The sequence below is a fragment of the Mesocricetus auratus genome, unplaced genomic scaffold (assembly GCF_017639785.1).
Source record: "Mesocricetus auratus isolate SY011 unplaced genomic scaffold, BCM_Maur_2.0 Super-Scaffold_100006, whole genome shotgun sequence".
Taxonomy (NCBI): Eukaryota; Metazoa; Chordata; class Mammalia; order Rodentia; family Cricetidae; genus Mesocricetus; species Mesocricetus auratus.
In genome coordinates, this window is record NW_024429190.1 from 89,274,993 (window position 1) to 89,300,184 (window position 25,192).

Genomic DNA, 25,192 nt, shown 5'->3' on the forward strand with positions numbered 1-25,192 from the left:
TATAGAGTTATAGTCCTGAAAACAGGTTGGTATTGGTACAAAAATACACAGAGACACCAATGGAATCAAATTGAACACCCTGAGATTAACCCACAAACCTATGAACACCTGGTTTTTGACAAAGAAGCTAAAATTATACAATGGAATAAAGAAAGCATCTTCAACAAATGGTACTGGCATAATTGGAAGCTGACATGTGGAAGACTACAGATAGATCCCTGTCTATTGCCATGCACAAAACCTAAGTCCAAAAGGATTAAAGACCTCAACATAAATCCAGTCACATTGAACCTGTTAGAAAAGAAAGTGGGAGGTACCCTTGAACGAATTTGTAAAGATGACTGCTTCCTGAGGATAACACCAGTAGCACAGACACTGAGAACAACAACTAATAAATGGGACCTGCTGAAGCTGAGAAGCTTCTGCAAGGCAAAGGACACAGTCAACAAGACAAAAATGCAGTACACAGAATGGGAAAAGATATTCTCTAATCCCACACTGGACAGTGGGCTTTTCTCCAAAATCTACAAAGAGCTCAAGAAACAAGTCTCCAAAGGACCAAAACATCCAATTAAAAAGTGATGTACAGAACTAAATAGATAATTCTCAATAGAGGACACTAAAATGGCTGAGAGACACTTGAGAACATGCTCAACATCCCTAGCCATCCGGGAAATGGAAATCAAAACAACTCTGAGATAACATCTTATTCCTGTCAGAATGGCTAAAATCAAAACCACCTATGACAGTTTATGCTGTAGAGGATGTGTAGAAAGGGGAACACTCCTCCACTGATGGTGGGAGTGCCAACTTGTATATCCACTATGGAAATCAGTATGGAGATTCCTCAGGAACATGGGAATCAGTCTACCACAAGACCCAGCAATTCCACTCTAGTCATATACCCAAAACATGCACATTCATACAACAAGGACATCTGTTCCACTATGTTTATATCAGCACTATTTGTAACAGCCAGAAACTGGAAGTAACCTAGATGCCCCTCAACTAAAGAGTGGACAGAGAAAATGTGGTACATTTACATAATGGAATACTATTCAGCAGAAAAACAATGGAATCCTGAAATTTGCAGGTAAATGGATGATAATAGAAGAAACCATCATGAGTGAGGTAACCCAGTCACAAAAGGACAAACATGGTATTTACTCACTCATATATGGATTTTAGACATGAATCAGGGGAGTGCCTGTCTATAATCCCACTGACAGAGAGTCAGGGAAACAGGAAGGACCCTAAGAGAGGTATACATGGTACCCCAGAGAAGGTGGAATGAGGCAAGATCTCCTGAGCAGATGGTGAACACAGGATGGGGGAAAGGGAGCCAGGAAAAAGAGAGAGACACAAGAGGAAGGGAGGGGAGGACATGGGGGAGCAGGAAAGTTGAGTTGGGGGAAGAATAGAGGAGAGCAGGATGAGACAGGGAGCCATTCTAGGTTTGAGGGGAGATCTGGCACTAATGAGAATGCCAGCGATGTATAAGGGTGACACCAACTGGCAAACTAAGCAGTAGTGGAGAGACTACTTTAAATGCCCCTCCCTAATAATGATTTTGATGACTATCTTACATACCATCCTAGAACCTCCATCCAGTGACAGATGGAAGCAGAGAAAGACAGCCACAGCTAAACACTCCTGGAACCTAGTGACAGAGAGGAAGGAGTGATGAGCAAAAGTGTCAAGACTGGACTGGTGAACACCAGAGAAATAGTTGACCTGAACAAGGGGGAGATCATGGAACCCAGCCTGATGACTTAGAGGCCAGCATTGGACTGATCCGTATCCCCTGAATGTGGGTGTCAGTGAGGAGATCCTCTGATGCTTTTAAAACAGGTACCACTGTTTTTTGAGCATAGCCAAGTTTGACCATGAGCCTGGGCTGCCTGTCGACCACAGAATTTTGTGTGTTGGCTGTAAAAAAAAAACCTTTCCAGAAGATTTGCCTCAATGGTACCAGTTTCTTCTTAATGACAGCTGATTTTTTAGCCCTAACTGGCCAGAAACACAGGATTTTGGTACAAGATATCTGGCAGTGCCGTAGAATCTTTAAGGTACTCTCAAACTTTACTCTGAATATTGCATGTTTGGCTTCCATTTTCTGCATTACTCACAATACTCTTATCTTCCAAGCTCCACAAAACAGCCAACAGAGCTCTGAGCATTTACTGGCTTTTCCAATCCAAAGGTAAAATACTACCATAATCTTCCCCAAAACACATGATTAGGTCTTTCACAATAATGCTCCACTCTTGATGCCAATTTCTCTCTAAGGGTTTCTATTGCCATTATAAAACATCCTCCAAAGGGACATGGGGAATAAAGGGTTTATTTTAGTTTTCCATTGTCAGATCATTCTTCATTGTTGATGAAATTCAAGGGAAGAAGTGAAACAGAGAAGAAATCTTAAGACAGGAGCTCTGGAGGCAAACAATATAACCAGTCTAAATGTCCAGGAAAGGATGCAATACAAATTAGTATTAAAGGAGAGAGTTACATGAATAACCTTTGTTTATATGGACTCAGGATTTCAGGCTGGTTCAAGTATGTGCTTCCTCATTCTGCACTCTTAGTGTCATGAAGTTTTCTGCAACATGGCAACAGAAAAGGAGGAGCCATTGGGAAGGGTGGAGATAGAGGGAGAAAAAATTAATCACTTCATGAGTGTTTATTTATTTGCATGCTAATGTTCATGAATTTTAATCTTCAATAGTTTAGACCACTCAAAGTGCTCAATTAATTAGCACAAACTAGAAATAGATATGGATTATCAGTTAATTGAAAAGCACATGGTGTTGATTAGGACTTAGCACTCTTATTTTAATAGACTTCAATTAAATAAATGACTCATATATTTCCAGGCAACATGATGACAGTTAAAAATAGTAGCCAGGAAATTATACTGAACCAAGAAATGAGGAAATTTCAGTCAAGAATGGCTACATTGTTCTTGCAGAGTTTCCTCTTTCCTTCCCCCACAATTTTAGAGAGTAGTTTATAGTAGGTTCTTGTCACTTGTTATAGTATCAGTTGTGGCTGAAGACCTAGAGTTGAGTTCAAGGACAAATTACATTATCTGAGTTTGCTTTACTTGTAGTTGGAAGTAAGTACAATACCTACCTCACTGATAGGATTTTGTGAATTAGATTTACATTGCTTGTAATGTGTGTCAATGGTATATGGCTCATAGCAAATATTGTTTAAGGAATTGGTTATAAATTAGAGTTGCTTTCAAGACAAATCCTTTTGTTATGTCTCAGAAAAATAAGAGCAGATGTGAAAATACTTGTTATTTTGCTTTGGGAAAGGAAATTTTTAATTATGTTTATGTACATAAAACTTAGCAGTGTAAATTTAACTCACTTTAGTAGTGAGTTTTTTACCTTTGCCTTTTTCAATTTGACAGTATAAACTGTAGATTTTGGACTCGGGACATTGCCTCTCATCACATCAGATCATATCTGCTATTGCAATTGTTCCTAATAGCTTCCTTCAGAACACCAAGTTAACACGTAGGAAGGCAACCATAATGCATATCTTCCTGTGGACCAGTGTCCACTGCCTGGCCTTCCCTTTGATAATGCAGTAGGGATCCCCCATATTGTGACACAAAGCAGGCATTTATGCTGTCTTAGATGCAGGACAAAAGCTTGGAGCCGAGATGGAAGTCCTATGAAAGAAATAGTTTTTAGGATATTCAGAAACTTTTCTAATTTTGAAGTTCCTGGTGAAGCCTCACTTTTAAACTTCAGTATAGACTAAGTCAGCTCTCCTATTTTTGGACCAAGGCCCTCCCTACCATATCTACGCTGAGCAAGGTATCCCTCTAAGGAGAAAGGGTTCCAAAAAGCCAGTTCAAGCACTAGCAATAAATCCTGGTCACACTGCTAGTGGCCACATAGACTGCCCAAGCCAGACAACTGTCATACACATTCAAAGGACGCATTTTGGTCCTGTGCAGGTTCCACAGCTGTCAGTCCAGAGTCAGTGAGCTCCCACTAGCTAAGGTCAGCTGTCTCTGTGGACATCCTCAAAAAGTTCTTGACCCCTTTGTTCATAGTGTTGCTCCTCTTTTTCTTCAATTGGACTCTGGGAGCTAAGCCCAGTGCTTAACTGTGGATCTCCGCATCTGCCTGTATCAGTTGCTGAATGAAGATTCCATGATGATAATTCAAATAATCATCAATCTGATGACATGGGAAGGCCAGTTAAGATACCCTCTTCACTAAAGCTTAGGGTCTTAGCCAGGGTCATCTTTGTGGATTCCTGAGAATTTTCTTAGGGCCAGGTTTCTTACTAGCCCCCAAATGACTCCCTAAATCAAGATATCTCTTTTCTTGCTCTCATTTTCTGTGTTTCCCTCCCTCTCGCCTCCCCTCACCACTGCACTCTCAATTTTCTCAGGAGATTTTGTATATTTCCCTTTCCCAGGGTTTTCCTTATTGCCTAGCTTCTCTGGGGATATGGTAAGTCAGCTCTTTAATTAAGTCAGTAGAATGTGAACCAAAGTTGAATTTTGAAACAATATTTTAGAGATTGAATTTAGTGAGAATCCTAACCACCCTCCTGCCAATTTGATCACTTAATAATGAAGTATTAATAATTGCATTAAAATTATGCAGCATGATTTTCTCTACAAATCTGTTCTTTTATGCTGATGTGTGGTTTTTTCTTTATGCAAAGAGAATTCTCAGGTGAACACATAAGTAAACTGAGAAAGAATCATCAACTCCCCTTTTCTAAGTAGGCACAGGAACCAATACAAATAACATTTCCCTTTAAAAGTGATTCCTTTGCATGGGAAAGTGTGCTTGATAAAATCAGTCAATAAATAAGTGACCAGGTTGTAGTGGTGTACGCAGACAGACCTCTGTGAGCTCCAGGATAGTCTGGTTTACAGAGCGAGTCACAGGAAAGGCTCCAAAGCTACAGAGAAAACATGTCTCCAAAAAAAAAGGAAAGAAGGATGGTAGGAGGGAAGGGGGAAAGAAGGAAGGAAGGAATGAAGGAAGGAAGGAATGAACGAACGAATGAACGAAGGAAAGAAGGTAAGAATGATTGGGACTGTGCTACTGTTTACATGAACAGAAGCTTCTGTGACCGCATTCATAATACTCAGGCTACACCAAACTAGTCAGTTCCAGCATTCATAAAGGAGAGGCTAAGAAAAACCTGCCCCTGAATGAGGAGCTATTGGCAACTGAGGAAGGCTGCTTCTGGAAAAGCAGCCAATTTTCTCCTGGGATATGATTTCTAGTAGGTTTCCCACGGCCCAGTGGGTGAGCTTATAGATGTTCACATACAGTCAACACTAATTAGACTCAGAGGGTTGAGAAACAAGTTTCTGAATTTGGTAGGGAGACATAGTGTGCTCCTGATAGAAATTGGAAGATCGGGAGTCATGGTTGATTTGATCAAAACCCATTATATACATGTGCAAATTATTCAAAGATTAAATACAGTCTATTTAAAATAAATAATATTGAAGAATTTATAGCATGTGCATGTAACTGTGTTTTCTTTAAAAACACATTGCAGTGACCATGTTTTCTACTCATGGGGCTGAATTTGGCTTGCACTCTGGATGTAGAGACACATGTTTCCTAATCAACCTCATTTCCACAAAAATGAGATGGGCATTGAATATGATATCTGATATCTCATCTGCTGTCTCATCTTAGCCAAGATGTTCTCTTTTCCATTTTTGTCCCAGATAACTGTGGAAATATAAATTGCTTCCTGTATATCCCATGGCCTTCCCATATTCAGTACTGGCATTTGGGAACAGATTAAGTAGAGCACAGATGTGTAGGGTTGATGAATGATGATATGAAATGAGGTCCATGATAAATATTCAGTATTTAGCAGATTCTTTGTTGATTCCATTATTTTTGAAATATTTACTTGAAATACCTCTTAATTTAAACACATTTCAAAGCTCACAATAAAGTAGGATAAGAAGACAACTTTGATATAATATTTAATTGGATAATTCATAGATGTGTACAATGAATTTTGATGCTATTCCTTCTAATTCCTACACCCAAAGCATTCCACTTTATCTCTAGTTCATCTCTTCTTTCATGTATCTGTCTGTCTGTCTGTCTGTCCATCTGTCTGTCTTGAATAGCTCACTGAGTCTAATCAGTGCTACCCGTGTATACATGGGTGTGGAGTCTTCACTGGAACATGGTTGACCACCAAGGGACCACATTCTTAAAGAAAACTAACACTAACAACAGCTGACAATTACACACTACCATTAGTGCTTTATATGCAGATATGTGGAACACCAAATCTGTAAAACTTTGTCCTGAAATTATTTTGTGGCTGCCCATTCATTCCACTTGTCCCCTGGTCAGCCCTGTACCATCAAGACATTACTTAAATGATTTCATCCTAGTGTGTCAACCAAATTGCATTCTCTGTAATCTCCTGCCACATTGCTAAAACCTTGAGATCCATTATGATTGAGGTAAATTTAAATGACAAGAGAATTGAAAACTATGTGTAAATCTAAAGTTAAGATAATAAGGTTTTAAAAATTACTCTAAAGATAAAACCCTATATTTCACTGAGGCTGATATCCCTGGAAGGAAGGCATTGGTTGCCCTCCTTGGTTTTAAGCAAGTAGGAGTAGCCAGAGGGATTGAAGATATTGCTAGAGACCTCCTAGCTTTAAATGTTAAGATGAACATTTTGAAGAGACTTGAATTTATAAAATACAACCGTGATCGAGATCAGAACCTCTTAAACTGGCCTTATTTATTAAGGGAATCAGAGCTGAGAGAAGTCCAAATAATGAATGGAAGATATTTCTAAATGTGTTAACAAAATGAAGCTGAAAAATAAAATAAAACTTGATTTTTTCAGACAGTTAAAGTGAAATCTTAACAAAATGAAAAATATTTGGTGTTGAAAATGAAATTACATAACAAGACTGCTGAAATAGGTGAAAAAATTACTAATGCTTCTAAGATTTACTATTTGTAAATCTTCAACAAATGGTGTTGGCATAATTGGACGCTGTTATGTAGAAGAATGCAGATAGCTCCATGTCTATTGCCATGCATAAAACTTAAGTCCAAATGGATCAAAGACCTCAACATAAATCCAGCCACACTGAACCTGTTAGAAGAGAAAGTGAGAAGTACCCTTGAATGAATTGGTACAGGAGACAGCTTCCTAAGCCTAACACCATTAGCTCAGACACTGAGTTCAATAATTAATACATGTGACCTCCTGAAACTGAGAAACTTCTGTAAGGCAAAGGACACAGTCAACAAGACAAAAAGGCACCCCACAGATTGGGAAAAGCTATTCACTAACCCCACATCTGAGAGAGGGCTGATATCCAAAATTTACAAGTAACCCAAGAAGCAAGTCTCCAGAACACCAAAGGATCCAATTAAAAAGTGGCTACAGAACTACATAGAGAATTCTTAGTAGAGGAGTCTAAAATGGCTGAGAGGAACGTGAGAAAGTGCTCAACGTCCCTAGCCATCCGGGAAATGCAAATCAAAACAACTCTGAGATACCATCTTACTTTTGTCAGAATGGCTAAAATCAAAAACACCAATGACAGTTTATGCTGGAGAGGATATGGAGAAAGAGAACACTCCTCTCCTGCTGGTGGGAGTGCGAACTCCTACAGCCACTTTGGAAATCAGTATGGAGATTCCTCAGGAAAATAGGAATCAGCCTACCACAAGACCCAGCAATTCCACTCTTTGGCATGTATCCACAAGATGCACATTCATACAACAAGGACATCTGTTCCACTATGTTCATTATTTGTAATAGCCAGAACCTGGAAGCAACCTAGATGCCTTCAACTGAAGAGTGATAGAGAAAATGTGGTACATTTACACAATGGAGTACTATTCAACAGAAAAAAAAAAACAATGTAATCCTGAAATTTGCAGGCAAATGGATAGCACTAGAAGAAACCTTCCTGAGTGAGGTAACCCAGTCAGAAAAAGACAACCATGGTATACTCTCTCATATATGGATTTTAGTTATAGAACAGGGGAGGGCCAGCATGTAATTCCACTGCAAGAGAGTCTGGGAAACAGAAACTTCATCCAATGACTGATGGAAGGAGAAGCAGACACCTACAGGAAGTGATAGAGAGGGAGGACTGAGGAGCAAAGGGTTTAAGACTGAGCTGGTTTAACCCCCAGAAACAGCTGACCTGACAAGGGTTAGCTCTTGAATCCCAGACAGAAGGCTGGGATTCCAACATGGGACTGATAAAGAACCCCTGAATGTGGGTGTCATTGAGGAGGCCTAGGCAATCTATGGGGCCTTTGGTAGTAGATCAGTATTTATCCCTGGCATACAAATGGACTTTGGCTGCCCATCCCACAAAGACAGATGCACTCTCACCCTGAACTCTTGAGGGAGGGTCTAGGTCATGCCCTGGATGAAATGACAGACTATGGACACCCCATGGATGGCCTCACCCTCCCTGGGGAAAGGAGGGATATTGGAGGTGTTGTTGGTAGGAGGGTGTGGGAGGAGGTGAGGGAAAAGGAGATGGACCTGGGATTGACAAGTGAAGCAACCTTGTTTGTAATTTAAATTTAAAAAGAAAAAAAGAAAAAGTACACACACACAAACACACACACACAGACACACACCAATAGAACATGAATACTAAATCTTTTATAGTTCAACAATAAAATTTTGTTTTCTCATTTAAAAATTCATTCCAATTAATACCAAAAATTCACAGAGTAAATTATATATTTTTATTAAATTTATTTTGAATTTTTCTTTATTTGGTATTATTAGTGACTCAAACTTACTCTGTACACAAAATTATTGATTTTTATCCATTCCTAAGTTTAACATTTGAAATTTTGTGTGAAATGAATGATACATTAATATATATAGTACATAAATATGTTTATATTTTAATAACTTAAGAAACATAATAATCAATTGAGTTATTAAATTTTAATTTTACCTAACATGAATTGATTGTATGTAGTCAACATACACCCTAGTTATTATTTTTGTTTTTGTTTTAGTCTTTACATAAAATATATGCTTCATTCAACCGCATTTATAATACTAGATTTTCTGAATTTGTATAATTTTAGCAGTAAGATTAACACTTTTCCATATTGTCTTCTTTTTTGTTGATACCCTTTCTTTCAATTTGAAGATATCACTTCATCAATTCTTGTAAAGACTGGTCTGGTGGAGATTGTAGCTTCAGTTGTTTTTTTGTTGTTTGTTTTTGTATTTTCTTCTCTAAAGCACAGCTTTGTGTTGGTGGCAGCATTGTTTATTCCCATTTTTGTCTCTTCAGTCCTGTGTAAGTCTCCCACTACTTGTTATTGGGCTGTTAAGTTTCTGCTCAGAACTCTGCATTGGGAAAATTGGAATGCCCTTCTGCTTTTCTCTTGTAGTCTTGGAATTTGCCCTTTCTTTTAAGATTTTTTGTTTATGTTTATGAGTGTCTAGTGTCTGTAGAGTGCATAACAGTGCACTTGACCCCCTGGAACACAGGTTATGCATGGTTGCAAGAGTAGCAAGTGTTCTTTACCACTGAACAGTCTCTGTAACTCAAGAGTCTTCTCTTACCATTAACCCGTGAAAGCTTACATACAAGGTGGTTCCATTTGGATGGGTGAAATTTGCTTGAAGACCTTTGATCTAGATATTTGGTCCATATTTGGAAGGCCTTGTGTAACTAATTATTTCATCGAGTATATTTCAGCCACTTTAGGCTTCTCAAGTCTTCCTCCAGGTATTTTCATATCCTTTCTAAGTTCTATGGTCTTCCCTCATTCCTTTCCATTTTTTCTTCTCCAATTGTGTATTTTCAGGCAGGGTCCCTTGGTGCTAACTGATTCTTTCTTCCGTATTTTCTGTCCTGTTGATCTTGCTTCTTTCTATTGAGGTGACAAACTACGAACCAAAAGTAACTTAGAGGAGGAAAGAGTTAATTTAGTTTATGATTCCAGGTCCCAATAAGTCGAGCGAAGTCAGGGAAGGAACTCAAAGTAGAATCCATGGAGGGACATTGGGTACTGACTCTCGGTGACATTTACCTGGTCATGTTTAGCTTTCTTCTATAGTCCAGGAACACACATCTAGGTATGATGCCACTTATAGAGGGCTAGGTCTTCACACAGCAATTAATAATCTAGACAATCACCATAAATTTTTACACACTCTAGTCTAATCTAAGTAAGTCCAAATTCTATGCTTTCCTCTCAGATGACTATGTTTTTTCAAGTTAAAAATTAAGGTTAACTAAGATACTTGTTATAGGTACTTCCTTTTATTCATCTACAAATGGTTCTAATTGAACACTTCAGTTGGGATCCAATGAGGCAAACACACACACAAACACACAAATGAGAGAGAGAGAGAGAGAGAGAGAGAGAGAGAGAGAGAGAGAGAGAGAGAGAGAGAGAGAGAAGAGAGAGAGAGGGAGGGAGAGAGAGGGAGACTATGATATACATATAACAAAGTTGGTCAGGAACCCAAACATTGAGGAATTCAGATTTTGAGTTCATTCCCATTCTAAAAGGGAAGAAAACTCCCCAGGTTCAGCCTCCACGACTCTCAGTTCATAATGTCAAATTGCATGAGCTTTCAGCTGCTGGCTCCTGATGGTGGGCAACTTCCACGAGAATCTGCAGGGCTGTAAAGATACAGAAGTATTGGGTCAAGAGGTAAGCCCTGGTGCATGCAGGATTCGGCTTACACAGGTAAGCCACCATGTTTACCACATGATCAGTGAGGATGACGGGGAAATATATCTAGGAAATCAAAGGGTTGGGCCCCAGGCACCAGTAGACACGACCCAGGAAGAGGAACGAGTTGATATTTTCTATGTAACTGTAGTGGACTTGTAGGCATTGCTCCACATCTGGGTCACTCCTGAGGTCTCCATGTTACAGGGTACACATAGGGTTGGCAAGAGCCTTTTGCAGCCTAGTGTAGCCTGTCATGACAACCACTGCATACCACAAACTGCAGAGTAGGAAAGCTGGGACACCTGACCTTTTCCCATCTTATCATCCTGAAAAGGCATCTCCATCACCCAGCCTGAGCTCAAACTTCAGGGAAGTGAAACTATGCCCATCCTTTGTGTAATTTTCATCTACAGATTTTCTGTTTGGAGTTTTTACAATTTCTCCCATGCCTTTGCTAAGTGTTTCTGTTAGTCTACTGAAACATTTTCTCTGTGTTTTTTTTAACTCTCCTGGGTTACCTTATTTGAAGTGGTCTGACAATTTTCCCACACTTATGACTGTCTGGCCAGTTTGTGGCGCCTGTTTGGTTTGAGGTGAGATGGTGTTTTCCTGGAAGCTCCTGATATTTTCAGGCTTGCAGTGCCCTGTGGGCACCAGAGGATCTTGTGTTTATTCCCATTTTTCTAAACTCATTTGTTTGTACCTGTATCTCTAGAAAATTTAAAAGGGTTACATGCACTTCTGCTATTGCAGCAATATCAGACATCCTGGCCCACATGCGCTGAGCCCTTGCTCCTGCTGAGTTGTCTTCACTGTGAGTCCTATATGGAAACCTAAGCCTACTTTCACTACAACACTTTTCTGGTGTTCTGTTCAGAAAGAAATAGGAGACTGTCGCGGTAAAGTTACCTTTGCCCACAAGTCTCTGCCTGGGTGCAGAATTGACTTAAAATTCATCCACAGTTCCTGGTCAATTAGCAGGCACTACAGAATTCCTCTTGGCTCTGGCATAGTCATCATAGGACCAGCTCTTAGGTCCCGTGTCATATTTATGGCCACCAAAGTCAATACATTATATCACTAACTGACCCTATTTCTCAGATGGAGTAACTACCCAAGGCTGCTGTCACTAGTCACTGGAATATTCATTGAAACAAAATCCTGATGAATTCGACCTGCCAACCTTTCCATGGCATTAGAGGTATTTTAAGGCTCCATTTGCAACCAGGCCTCTGGATGAGGGTTGTTATGACTTGTCTCATATTCGGGCTCATCAGCGTAGCTCAAAGTTCTAAGGTAAAGTCTCATCTAACTATCCTTTCCTAAACTCAGCAAATGAGGTCTTACACACATGCTACGCTACCTTCAGACTGTATTGGTGAATGCAGAACCATACCCATCAGTCTGATACCATCCTGGAAGACTGAAACGCAGTCCTCCTTGGGTACACATTCTAGACTTAATTTTCTTTCTTTCCCAAGTGGGAGGTGCCTCTCTCTATGCTGTGTTGTCAATGAGTGCAGATAGAAGTGATATAGACACATATTTTCTTATTGACTTCTTCAGTGATCTTTTCTCTTTGCTCTGTTTACAGACAGTACTAGGGTCTTTTCCCAAATTCCTAAAGTCATTGCCTGGTACATGTTTTTCAGTTAGTGTGTATATGGGGAGAAATCTGTGGAGAACCTACTCAATTTGTGTCTTGCTCTTCCCCTCACTCTGTGTACTTTAGGACTGTTACTGAGAGTTGTCTATATCTGCCTTTAAGGTTGCTCCCTCCCCCCAAGTTTCTCACAGTTTTATCTACAAATCTACTCTTAGGCATTTACATTGCTTTTTAAACCACATTTATATCCATCACATCATCAATTGAAAATTCTGTCTGAATATAACACATGGGAGAAGCACAAATAAATTGAAGTCAAACCTCACTAAATTGTACTTCATATACAAAGCCCCTACTGTGTATGTGTGGATGTTTTCTATTTTAAATTTTTCATCCTGCCTCACTTTTTACTTATTGTAACCTCTGTACTTTAGCACATTTACTTTTTTAAAAAAATGTGTATGTCCTGAGATTATTTGTTTGTAAACCTAATAAATGTTCGCATCCAGACGTCATGGAAATACAGGAAGTGCTACTGTAAGGAAAGTACCTGCACATGCTCTTATCTTCTTGTAGCATATTCCTCAGTCTAGGACGTCACATTTGAGCAACCCTTGCATATGAACCCTACAATGACATCTTGCGCATGTAAAACCAAGTATGGGGGCTGAAGAAAAGGATAAAATTATTGATAAGTGATGCTTGCCTGGCTGGATCTTGGTTAAATAAACTGGAGATTACTAAGGAAAGAACAATTTATATTGCATCCTTTTTTACTAAACGCCAGTATCAAGGACTCCCCTGTGATGTTTAAAGCCCACCACTTAAGAAAATGTTTTGTGGTTTATAGAGTTTCTCTTGACAAGAACATTTTCTTGTGTGTCGAGTCAGCCGCGCAGCCTGTTTCTGAGAACATGCGGAGGGTGTCGGGGATTGACAACACAGAGACTCGTTCAATGATGTAAGGAAAACTTTAAGCAGGCCCCAAAAAGGTTCAAGAAAACTTCCCAAGAAAGGCTCCCTCCAGAGAAGCTTCTGCTCTCTCCTCTACCCTGGCTGGTTCTGCTCTGACACCAAAAACTGATCTGGACGTGTCAGAAGAGGTGGTTAGTCTTTGGACAAGGTCTAGGTCAGGGCGGTTCCTGTGGGCAAGCCTTTTCCAGGAACTTATTGCCCCGGGAATTGTATTGTTTCTAGTAAACATGTTTTTAGTAAACATTGTCTTACAGCTGCCTACTCCCAGGCCAATGGGGAAATGGGTCTCTGCTCAAGGTCTGGTGTTCCCACACTTGTGAATTTCAGTGGATTCTCAATGTTGCTACAATGTCATGTAAAGCAGTTAGCTGGGAGAGTCTCTATGTGTTACTACACATTGTTATTAGAAAATGGAATGGCTTAAGATTCTGCAGGTGGATATCTACTATTTCTGACCAGCCAGAGCTCAGATGTCCTTTAGCTGAGTCCTATTTCTAAACTACATCTTCACCTAGCTTTAGGAAGACACCATGACATCCTCACTCATGTGGCTGTTTCTGATGGTGACTCATTATGGCCTCATCTGTGGCTGGCTGGAAGTGACTGTAAGCTCCCCACCACATGGTCCTCCCTGTAGGAAATCTCAGAACTTGGCAGCTTTCTTCTTCAAACCTAGCAGAGTGCAGTGTGCCCTTACAAGGTGCCATTACAGTCTGTGTGACACAGCCTCACTTGTACTGTAACAGATGGTGCTCCATCACCTTTCTGGCAGCCTGCCAGAAGCAGCTTCTATTCCGCTTACATTCCAGGAGAGTGGACCTTAGGGAGTCTGCTTTCCACACACTAGCCATCAGAGAAGCCATGGTAGAAGACCCTGACTACAGTGATGAGGGCTAAGCTTCCATGGGAAATGGTGGTTAGTATGCCTCAAACAATTGAGATTTTTTGATTCATGAATGGAGCCTGGTCTACTCTTCTAAGAAGAAGATAGGAAAACAAATCAGAGACATTCAGCTAAGAACACTAAATGACATTGATTAGACTTACTATGGTCCAACAGTTCAGGCAGTGTCTTGAGAAAGTATGTATTAAGAAAAGACTAGATACAGAAGTTGAAGTCATCAATGAAGGAACAGACAATTTTGAAAAATATAGTAAATGGAATGAGGAAAACTATCTTGGGTTTTCATACCTGTCTAGGGAGGAGAGAAAGCAGAGTCATCTCTTATAGTAAATGAAAAGCAGGTATACAGTGCTGAATATCCCAGCCAAGAATTGTGTCACAGTAAACTTCATGGTTTTACTCTTAACATGAGGTTTTTGAAAGTTACCAATCACAAAGTAATCTAATCTCCTCGTCTAACCACTTTTTGAACTCCCTGGTAACTAAGACTGAAGGAGTACAGGGATGGATGTATGAATTAACAAGCTGTTTTGCAGTAGTCTGCTATAATTCATTTTTATCATCCCTTTCTACCACATAGAGAGGTCAAACAGGCACTATCTGCTGAGTCCACAGGAAGTTTTGGGAACATGCCTTTCTTAAGCTATATGTAAGACATTTTAAATATAAACTGGGGTACAGCTGACTGAAAGAAGAAACAGGGATGTGGCTTCAGCTGAAAATATTTAATACTTTAAAGAGACTTTTAAAAATGCACAGCCTTAGTCTCAAGGAGTAGCTTCAGTGTGGCACAGACACAGGCTCTTGTTTTCCCAAGAAAACCCTGAGAGTATGAGTGATTGCAGACAAGGAATACATCGGACAAGAATATGGGAGGAAATTGCAATTGCTTGAAAAGCAGTGATACAATTTCATAATACTTTATAATTTCATGAGATACCACTAATTATTTTGCAATTTGAGATGAGAGCTCAGATGTTTTTGATTATAGGTACTAGTTGGCAATTTGACATCCTTTTAAGAGACTAAGGGGTGTTGCCTCGTGGGTGAATTCTTGAATGGTCAGTAGGAGTTTCCAAACCCTGTGAAGCCTGCGCATGCATCAGGAGTCATATGTTTTGCTTCATTGGATAGAATGCGATATGTTCTATATGTGAAATCATTTGTTATCCTTGATTTATCTTATGTACTGCCTGATAATGTCTCTCATCATGAGAATAAGATTTATTCAATCAAAATGATTTTTATTTTCAAGATTTCAAAGTGCTGTATAATAAGAAAGTTATGTTGACCCGTGACAAAAGATACCAATCACCTGCTGTTCTGTGATTTTTCTCCAATTACTCCTTGATGTCTTATTTTTTCAAACTGTATTTTGATGAGTTTATATCTTATTAGTCATACAATATACACATTCATATATGCACATATGATATATATTGGCATTTAATGATACATATAGCTGTGTTATTTATTAGTTATTAATAAATGGAATAATGCTATTTGCATATCTTATGTTTGGGAAATTTCTGAATACTGCAATGTTAATTTTTAAATTTACACTGCACTCTAGTGGGGAATAAGTTCAGTGCAAAGTAGTTTCCGTGTGGACAATTTACAATTGTAGTAGTAAGATATGAACGCTATTGTGACACTTTAATAGCAATAAGGCAAATGCCGCAAATGGTGTGGGTATGTTATGTATCTCAGGGAAAGTATGCTTAAAAACACTCTTAAATTTGAGGAGTACTCATTAGTAAAATTTTTTGTTTAGTTTCTTACAGTGTATTTAGAGCACACACAAATATAAACCTGCATTATAGAGGCCACTCATACATATACATCCTAATTTAAAGAACTAAATCAACATGGATTCCTCATGTTGTTCACCATGAAGAGCATGAGGACAAGTCAGAGTTACATTGACTTGTATCATTTCATCTCTTAGTTTTGTGCATTTCTACTGGATCCCATTTGGGTGTGGTTTGAGAGCATCTTTGCCAGTCCTCCAGCTGCTGTGGAACCACTGGTGGGCTCTTCAGCCTCTTCTGAGTTGTTACAAACAAAGGCTTGAAAACCCAGTGGTGAAGTGGCTGCCACTGGAAATTGTACTCTAGGTATGCAGGGTCTGCTTTCATAACATTGGTGAAGTTGCGTTTTCCCACTTCCTTTGATAGACACCCCTTCATGATTTATGCACCATGATAGAATTTTAAAGACATCTTGCATGGTTTCTTCAAAAATAATACTATTGGAGTTACAGAAATGAGTCTTTGCAAATAGTTAATATTCTTTTTAATCTTCTGTAATCCTGAATCAGTCAGGGGAAGTTTTCAAAAGTACACGCCCTCAGAGACTATCTGCATTGCTGTCCCTTCCTCACATGGGAATGTTTAGCCTATAATAAAGCAAGTACCAAAACTTACCATCATAAAATTGATTCCACAAGGAATTCACCACTGCTCAGAAGGACAATTTCTTTAATAGACATTTTTCTTATATTTGAATATATTGACACTTGGTTTTATTTCCTCTAATTGATCTTGAAACAACCAAAGTCTCTTATCCGTTCAAACTTCATGTCATAACTATTTGCCAAATGCCCTTGTAAATTCTATTCTCTGCTAAATATCTGTCTACCACCACACAATATTGTAGTATTTTACCACGAAAATATCTCAAGATCTTTTTTTTTAGTTTGAACAAGATGGTTGTTGAAGCTATCATTCAAGAGTGAGCCTTAAAAAGAAATTCTTAATATCATGTTGCTACCACAACTACTTATGAGAAACATAAGTCTGTGTGAAATGTGATCTAGATTTACAAACCCCTAGTAATTTATTTTCTAAGTTTTACAGAGGCAGGAGCTATTAATAAACAGAGTTATTGTCCATTCTGCATGCCACTTACAATTTTATGATATTTTAGATAATTTGTTGAAGTTCCCACTCTATGCCATTATATTCTTAGCTGACTGTTAGCACATACCCTCTATTCTGTTCTCATATGATACTTAATTACTTTAGATCATGGCGATTCTTGGTATCTTGACAAGGTATCAGATCACAGAACAAGAGAACAATTAGTTTTATATAAAAGGGCCATATGTTCCCATTTTAAAATGTCACTCATTTGATACTTTGGTTTATAATCCAGCGATCTGTTATTAAATGTTCCTTGATGGTTCTAGCTTTGGTCATGGATGTACCCTCAATGCTATCTAAAACCTTTGTCCTTGTTTTATTTTGAGACTGAATGTAGAGATCAACAGTAATATGGCTTGTTACACATTGTTAGCAGTATGACTTGCTGCTCAGTGCTAACAGGATGGTAGGAAAGTTGATCTATGAACCTTTGATCCTCCATTGGACAGTGCCATTTGAGGTATGTTTTCTTGTCAACGCTAGACATGTTTTATGATGTCAGAACCCAATTCTAATGTTTATTTAAGGGCCCAATTACCCACATATATCTGTGCCATTGTGAATATACTTTACCTTCTTTTCCTTTTAAGTGTTGTTGTCTTTGCCTTCAGATCAAATTTATTTATGCCATCTGCTGCTGACTTCATTTTCCCTCACGAGCAGAAATGTCCTCCTGTGTGGCGAATGAATTCCAAAGCCTGGAAAGGACAATTCTCCTGGATTATCATCCCTGCTGAGGTGTTGGCAGATAAACTTATTTTATGTGACAAGGTAGCCATGCGGACCAGTTAAGATAGTATTTCTTTCTAAACATTAATATATTTAGCAAAATGATGTTTTGCAAGTTCTCACCAGTGTCAATGGACTTTGAAGCATGGCCTTATTTCAGAAAACCTTGAGTTGTTTGTTTTCCCTGATATAAGTACCCTTTCTGTCAATTTCTTTGATAGATACTGATTTATTTTTTCATGAAAAAATTTAAAAATACAGGAAAACTAAGGGAAAACCAATTCTAGTCTCACCAAATATCAAATTTATCACCAAATATCACCTAGCTAATATCACAAATATCAAAAAGCAAATATTGCTAGCAGTTATCATCTGTAGTGTTTCACATAGTTTTAAGTAAGTCATAGACATTTCTTAAATTAAAGCATAAAATCTGATGAAATGTTTTTACATTCTTTCTACTTTTGTGAAGTAGAGGTTAAATATAGAACTCAGGGCGGTCCTCTTGTCTAAAATTTCAGACGTGCTAGGATTGTAGAAATGAATCACAATGCCCAGTTCTCACTCTGTTTGCAATAGATGCAATACAGTAATAGATAATGGAACCAGGATTTATTTAGTCTTTTCCATTGCCGAATAAGAGCTCCCCCTTGTTCAGGTCAGCTGTTTCTGTGGGTTCAACCAGCCCAGTCTTGATCCCTATACTCATCAGTCCTCCCTCTCTGTCACTGGGTTCCTGGAGTTCCTCTCAGTGTTTAGCTGTGGGTGTCTGCCTCTGCCTCCATCAGTCATTGGTTGAAGGTTCTTTTTCCCAGACTCTCTGACAGTGGGATTGTAGACTGGCACTCCCCTGATCAATGTCTAAAATCCTTATATGAGTGAGTACATATCATTTTTGCCTTTTTGTGACTAAGTTACCTCATTCAGGATGGTTTCTTCTAGTGCCATCCATTTGTCTGCAAATTTCAGGATTCCATTGTTTTTTTCCACTGAATAGTACTCAATAGTTAGTATTCTTATACTATAAACTATGCACTGTTTCCTATTAAGTGGTTTGTAGGGAGTTGGTGAAGCCCTGATGAGGACCTGAGGGAATGTGTATTTTGACATGGGCATTCCATTTTTAGAAATAGTCTATAAGTTCATTATTAGATACCTCATGGTGGGACTGAAATTTCTATTGGAAATGTTTTTTGCCATTTTGTAGACATCAAATGACATTTTCAAGTAATTTCCTCTTCTAATTTATAACAGTATTATCCAGTATTATCATTAGATACACACATTGTTGTTTTTCTTTTCATTATCCTTATTTGAATTTTACATTTTACCCAAATACAGAACCACTGTGATATACTTCAATGGACAAACACAGAAACTATATTTGAAATGTTACTTCATGGAATGTTACTCAGTGATATTATGAAGTTGTGAAGTCTAAGATGTCCCTTAAGTTCATATTAAGGAAAAGAAGCCAGGCTATAGACTGTGTTCTATAATCCTAAATATACGACATTTTTGAAAAGGAAAACTGTTGGGCAAGGAAAAAAAGAAGTTATCAAGAGATTGAGGATGATAGGAGTAAACAGATAGACAACAGTGGATAAATGCACATTACCAAGGTTGAACTGTAATGTAAGCTTTGAACCTTAGCAATGGCTTTCTAATAATTGGTTTATTGTCTTCATGAAAAGTGAACTTCCAGTGAAGGCTCTAGTTTTTTAAACATTGAGAGAATGATTCTCCTGTTAAAAATGAAGTAGTGTACAAATATAGTTCGAGTGTCCATCCCACATTAGGATGGCCTAGACCCTACCCTGGATGACATAACAGACTCTGGACATCAATGGAGGGCTTCACTCTCTGGGAATCTGAGTGAAGATTGGGTGGGGGACTGGGGGGCCTGGTGGGGAGGGATGGGGAGGAGGGAGGGAGAGGAAGCTGGAATTGACATGTGAAACAAACTTGTTTCTAACTTAAATAAAAAATGAAGTATAAAAAAAAATATAGAGTTCAAAATTTTAAAATCAATGGAAAATAATTTTTGTGTATTCTAAATCTAATATAGGTAAGTATTTAAATTATTTATAAAAAAGCTAATATGCTTACATTATGGATGTAGCTAAAATAATGCCATCATTTTTAAAAAGCCTATGGGTATTTAATGTTACCCTTTCAATTATATCATTAATATTGTTTTAATTGGTGTCCATAATTAATAAAATGAATGTATCCTTTTAAGTAAGGAATTAATAACATAGGACCCAATCCTAAACACAGAATTACAGGCAATCAAGAATGATGACAACAGGATAAATAGTCTTCTTTGGAGAAGAAAACTACTCCAACTGGTTATCCAATACCAGTGGTCAGCCCTAAGTCATATACATATAAGTAACATTATGTGGGTTGATCAGGATGTATTTCTACATTTAGGAATATATAGATAACATAGCTAGGGAACAAAGAAATCGAAATAGAGAGTTAGATAGGTACATGGGAGGGATTAAAGAAAGGAAATTAAAGGAGGGAATTATTTTGTATTTTGTAAACATTTAAGAACAGTTTAAAATACCATAGGTTAACATATTTTTGATAAATAAGTACATGAAGAATCCTTGAATGCATCATGCCTACAGTCTATGTCCATAGTTGTCCTTAATATGGAAGAGAATGGAGGCAGCCTAGATGGATAATAAATGCCTGTTGGATAATAAATGGATAATGAAGACATGATACATATATAAACTGGAAGGTTGTTTGTCTATAAGGTAAAAGAAAACTATGAAACTTGCAGGGAAATGGATGAATTTGGAAATATTACTGTGGGTGGGGTAACAAAATCTCCAAAGTGCAAACAGTGTATGCTATCTCTCTCCCTCCCCCTCTCTTTCTCTCTCTCCCTCTATCTCAGATCCTAGCTTTCAGTTCTCAGTGCTGTTTATCTAACATGGAGTGCCTGAACAAGCTAGTAAGCTAGGAAGGAAATAGCAGGCAGTATTACATCAAGAAAATAGGGATAGTAGAAAATAGAGAATAATGGGAGGGAATAGGTTGATGAAAATGTTTAGACAGTGAAGAAGTTGAGAATACAGGGCTCAGAATAGGCAGAGGAATAACTGGGACAAAGAGGTTATACAGAAGACATTTGGAAAGGAAGATGTGCTCCCTTGTACAATAGTGACTGGATAGTTGTGGAGTAATTGACTGCCCTCCAAATAGATTCAAATCCTACACCATGGAAGGTGAGGGAGTTACCAATGCCTGCTACTATCTGCCTGAATAACAACTTGAGGGAGATAGGAGGCTGAGACATGAAATGGATTGCTGCTAATCAGTTAAGCTGGCATATGTTGAAATTTCATAATAAATACCTCTTACATTACAAAAGATAAAGTATCTCCCAGCCTTAATCAGAGAGACCAACTCTTATAATAAACTGTGGTAAATGCAGAGGCATGGCTGTTTAAGATGCAGATAATATGGACCCATTCCTAACTAAACAAGTCATTTACACCACATCTTCTAATGCTCAGAAAACACTGTGGAAGAGGAAGGTATGCAAGTGTTGCAAGGAAGGACACCATTAGCTACACTTCATACAAATATTGTAATCATTAATTCATACCAACTGTAGTTACCTGCTCTGGGCCCAAAAATACCAGCCCTTTCAGCTTACCAAGGAAGGAAAGGGGAAGAAAGAATTCACAGACCCTTAATGTTTACCTTGGAATTTGGGGCTATTATGAGATTATGATGGATGAAAAGTTCGTGTCTTTAGTTCTGTTCCCTCTCCTAAGCCTACCAGGCTTTAGTGCATAAGCCAAACTCACATTCATACTTGTTAATCTTGGTGCGTTAGAAAACAAAATAAGCAGACATAAACATTCAAGAGAGATTTGTGGGGACAATCAGTGACTACAGTTATTGCCAGAATTTTAAATAATATCAATGAACTCAATGAAGAATACTCAGAAAGGGCATGCACAGATTATAGCTAGAGCATCAGTCCTCTGCTGTGTTCCTTTAAACAAGAACACAAAGATTTCAATAACTTGAAAATGAAGAGTAGAGTGCTGCAGTCACTTAACTATTCCAATATAGTTTAGCTATTCCAAAATAGCTAAAATTGTAAACAGAAATACCAAAATGCTTTTAAAGATAATCACAGATCAGTTAACAAATTATCACACTGTGCTTATGAAGTTCTGAGCCTAAGGCCATCTTGGATGTTTAGCACATCTTTTGTACTTCAGTGCTAGTATATAAAATGGTAGGTGTTGATATAGCTTTAGCAATTTGTGTGCATAGGATGTGTCCAACTAGGTGTAAGTCACTAAGTCACTTTAATTAAGGTAAGAAATTTGAAAAGCAAGATATTTAAAAGGAAGTTGGAATTCGAGGTACAGCATTAACTGCAGGCATCACCAGTCCAAGCAGAAGACCTGCCACTGAGCAATATCTGTAGCCTTCTTTTTACGTTCTAAAAATTTTGAAAGATCATCTCTACATATTATCTTGGTTGTCTTTGAACTTATTACCCCCTGTGTTAACGTATTCAGTTGAAAGACTTCATTCTTTGACATCAGGCCTGGTTAAAATAGAAGGAATTTTATTTCAATGAATCAAAAGAAAAATATCCAAATGATTTGTACATACTAAAGAGTATAATGAACAGAACTACAGGCTTATAGATACAATACATGCTTACTTTGTCTATGTTTCACTAATTACTTGTGTGTGTTTAAGCAAGTCTTTTAACTACTTAGCTTCCTGCAGTGTGGGATTGAAAAACTGGAAATATCTCTTCCATTGTTATAGCTGTCAAAATGAGATGATGTGTGCTATGTACCTGGACACATTACTAAGCTGTGTTGTCTGTATTGTTGTTCGTATTCTTCTAGAAAGGTGACATTTACCCACCCCCTTTTCAATTATGACTACAACCTACTAACATGGGAAGAGTGGGATATTTAATTATCAATCTCTAGAGCCTTCTTTATTTGATGATAACCTAGAATCTCCATCTTCTTGCCCATCTCTTTTTCCAGATTTCACAAGAGCACAAGATGAAGAGAGTGAGGCTGAATTAATGTCCGATGAGTTGGAAGATAAAACAGAACGGGAAAAGAAATATTCAAAATTCACCTTGTGCAGCGTGTGTAACATTCAGCTGAATTCGGCTGCTCAAGCACAAATTCACTACAATGGCAAATCTCACCAGAAGAGACTGAAACAACTTGCCAATGGAACACTGAAGAACAACAATGGTAAGACTCATTAAAGTATGCACTCAATTTATACCATCAATTTCAGGTATGTGTCTGCAGATGGGAAGGTAGAAAAAGAGACTGGCCTCTTCTTTAAAATCAAAGGAAATTTACTTTAAAAAATTGATTAGTACAGTGCTGAACCATTTTTCATTGTAAGAGGAGATATAGTACATTTTGTGTCTGTGTTAGATTGTGACCACCAGGAAGTTTCTAGAATTTGAAAAACATTAACATTCTTTTCTTGTGGTTACTTTTGGTACAGACAGATTTACAGATGGATGCTCTTTTATGGTGCATATGATTATTGGGATTCTTTACGTTTGCTTTTGATATAAATTCATGCAAAAGGATAATCTTTCAGGGTGTGTGTGGAACAGTGGTGTTTCAGGTATTTGGGGTAGCAGACATGTGGTATACTCTCATCAGTATGATTGTAAATACTTGAATTAACATATGTCTTTTCCTAGTAGGTTAACATATTTCTTCTCAAAGAGGCATTTAATTCAATAAGCATGTTGTTGAAGTTTGTAGTGAAATTAACAGTTTGTTGGGTCATTTGGCACTGTTGTTTTAAATTAGGTGCTCACTGTATGAAAAATCAGTCTAAAATTTTAATATTTTGGAAAATAGTTGTAAGGTTATTAGCAAATAAGGAGAGGTAGAGAGAAATGGAAGAACTTCTGTGGGGTACTTTGAATACTAAGGTGTAATAATTAGAATGATAGTTGCTCTGTTGCATATGATCAAGTATGTCCTGTTTAGAGAGTAAAATATGAAGTTTTACTGACTATAAGGCTGAATCTCAGTATGTGTAGCTATTCAGTGCCATAAAGATGTATTATTTTGCAGTGTGTTTCAGTACTACTGAACAAAGGACTATTTACACAATAGAAATTCCCTCAACTCTGTTGTGTCCAAGTTTTTGTGTATCTATCCATACACACGCATGTATGTGTACATTCTAGAATATTCCATTGGAAAGAATTTCCGATTTTTTCTTTCAAATATATAACATTAGTTTATCATTGGTGTTGTTTGTGAGGAATATAAAAGAAACAGAACTTATAAGTTGAACTCTATGAGCATAGCATGAACCTAGAAAGCAAATATACTTATAAGATGATTGAAAACATACATGTTTCAGTCTTTGCTTAGAACTGCCTGAGAAGAATTTGTTATTTAGCTCCAACTTCTAGGTCAACTCATGTTCCCCTAAGTGACAGAATTCAATCCCACATTGCCATTTTTAGTATTATTAAAGGGGATGGTATGGGCTGCTGTGTTTTATGCCCCTCCTTGACAATCAAACTTCTTCAGGATAAATAGTAAATGATATGGTAGAAATAACTAAAGCACCAGAATGACTGGTTTATAACCCAAACCAGATCCTGCCATAAACAGTGGCCAAATATTTTCTAACCGTAATACCATAAATGGATTTGCCCGTTTGATACTTTATAATAATCATCCCAGTGCCCTTATTATAGGTCAGATTGAACTAAAGTTATGTATTTTTATTCACTTTGTCCTCCCAACCAGCCTGGAGGATAGTCAGTCCCTTCATTTTATAAATGTGGAGATTAGCAATGACAATGATTGACTCTCATTAGAGGGACAGACACATATTTTATCTGTTCAAACCAGAAATCCGAGAATCTCCTCTTCACATAAATGTCTGCAACTCTCAGGTCTACTGTCTCACAAAATTAATATTGAAAAGTACTGTGCTTTTCTCTGTTCAATGGGGAAATTATTTCTAAGAGAATAGAGAAAATTGAAATTCTATTACATTCCTCCAAATATCTTAATCAATATTCTGTTCAACAACTGGGCTTTCTGTTAAGCTAATTACTGCTAAAGGCATTTTAGGTTCTTATGTAGGCCACTGAAAACAATTCTGATTCACTGGAGCCCTAGGAGAGCTAATTCACACTCATTTGTTCTGAAGTTACACTTCGAAGGAAGGTAGCCATGACTATGAGACCAGCAAGTGGCATATCCAAGTTTCAAAGTCTACAACAATTAGAAGAGCTTTTTGGGGCAATGGT

General features: G+C 37.9%; 1 protein-coding gene across 1 annotated transcript in view; it reads left to right on the forward strand.

Annotated features, from left to right (window-relative positions):
• The window catches only part of Znf385d (zinc finger protein 385D), a 918,709-nt gene that overhangs the window by 216,701 nt on the left and 676,816 nt on the right, over positions 1-25,192 (forward strand). Inside the window, exon 2 of the mRNA XM_040747650.1 lies at positions 22,923-23,141. Within this exon, the coding sequence (XP_040603584.1) occupies positions 22,923-23,141 (219 nt within the window). The remainder of the gene's footprint in view (positions 1-22,922; positions 23,142-25,192) is intronic.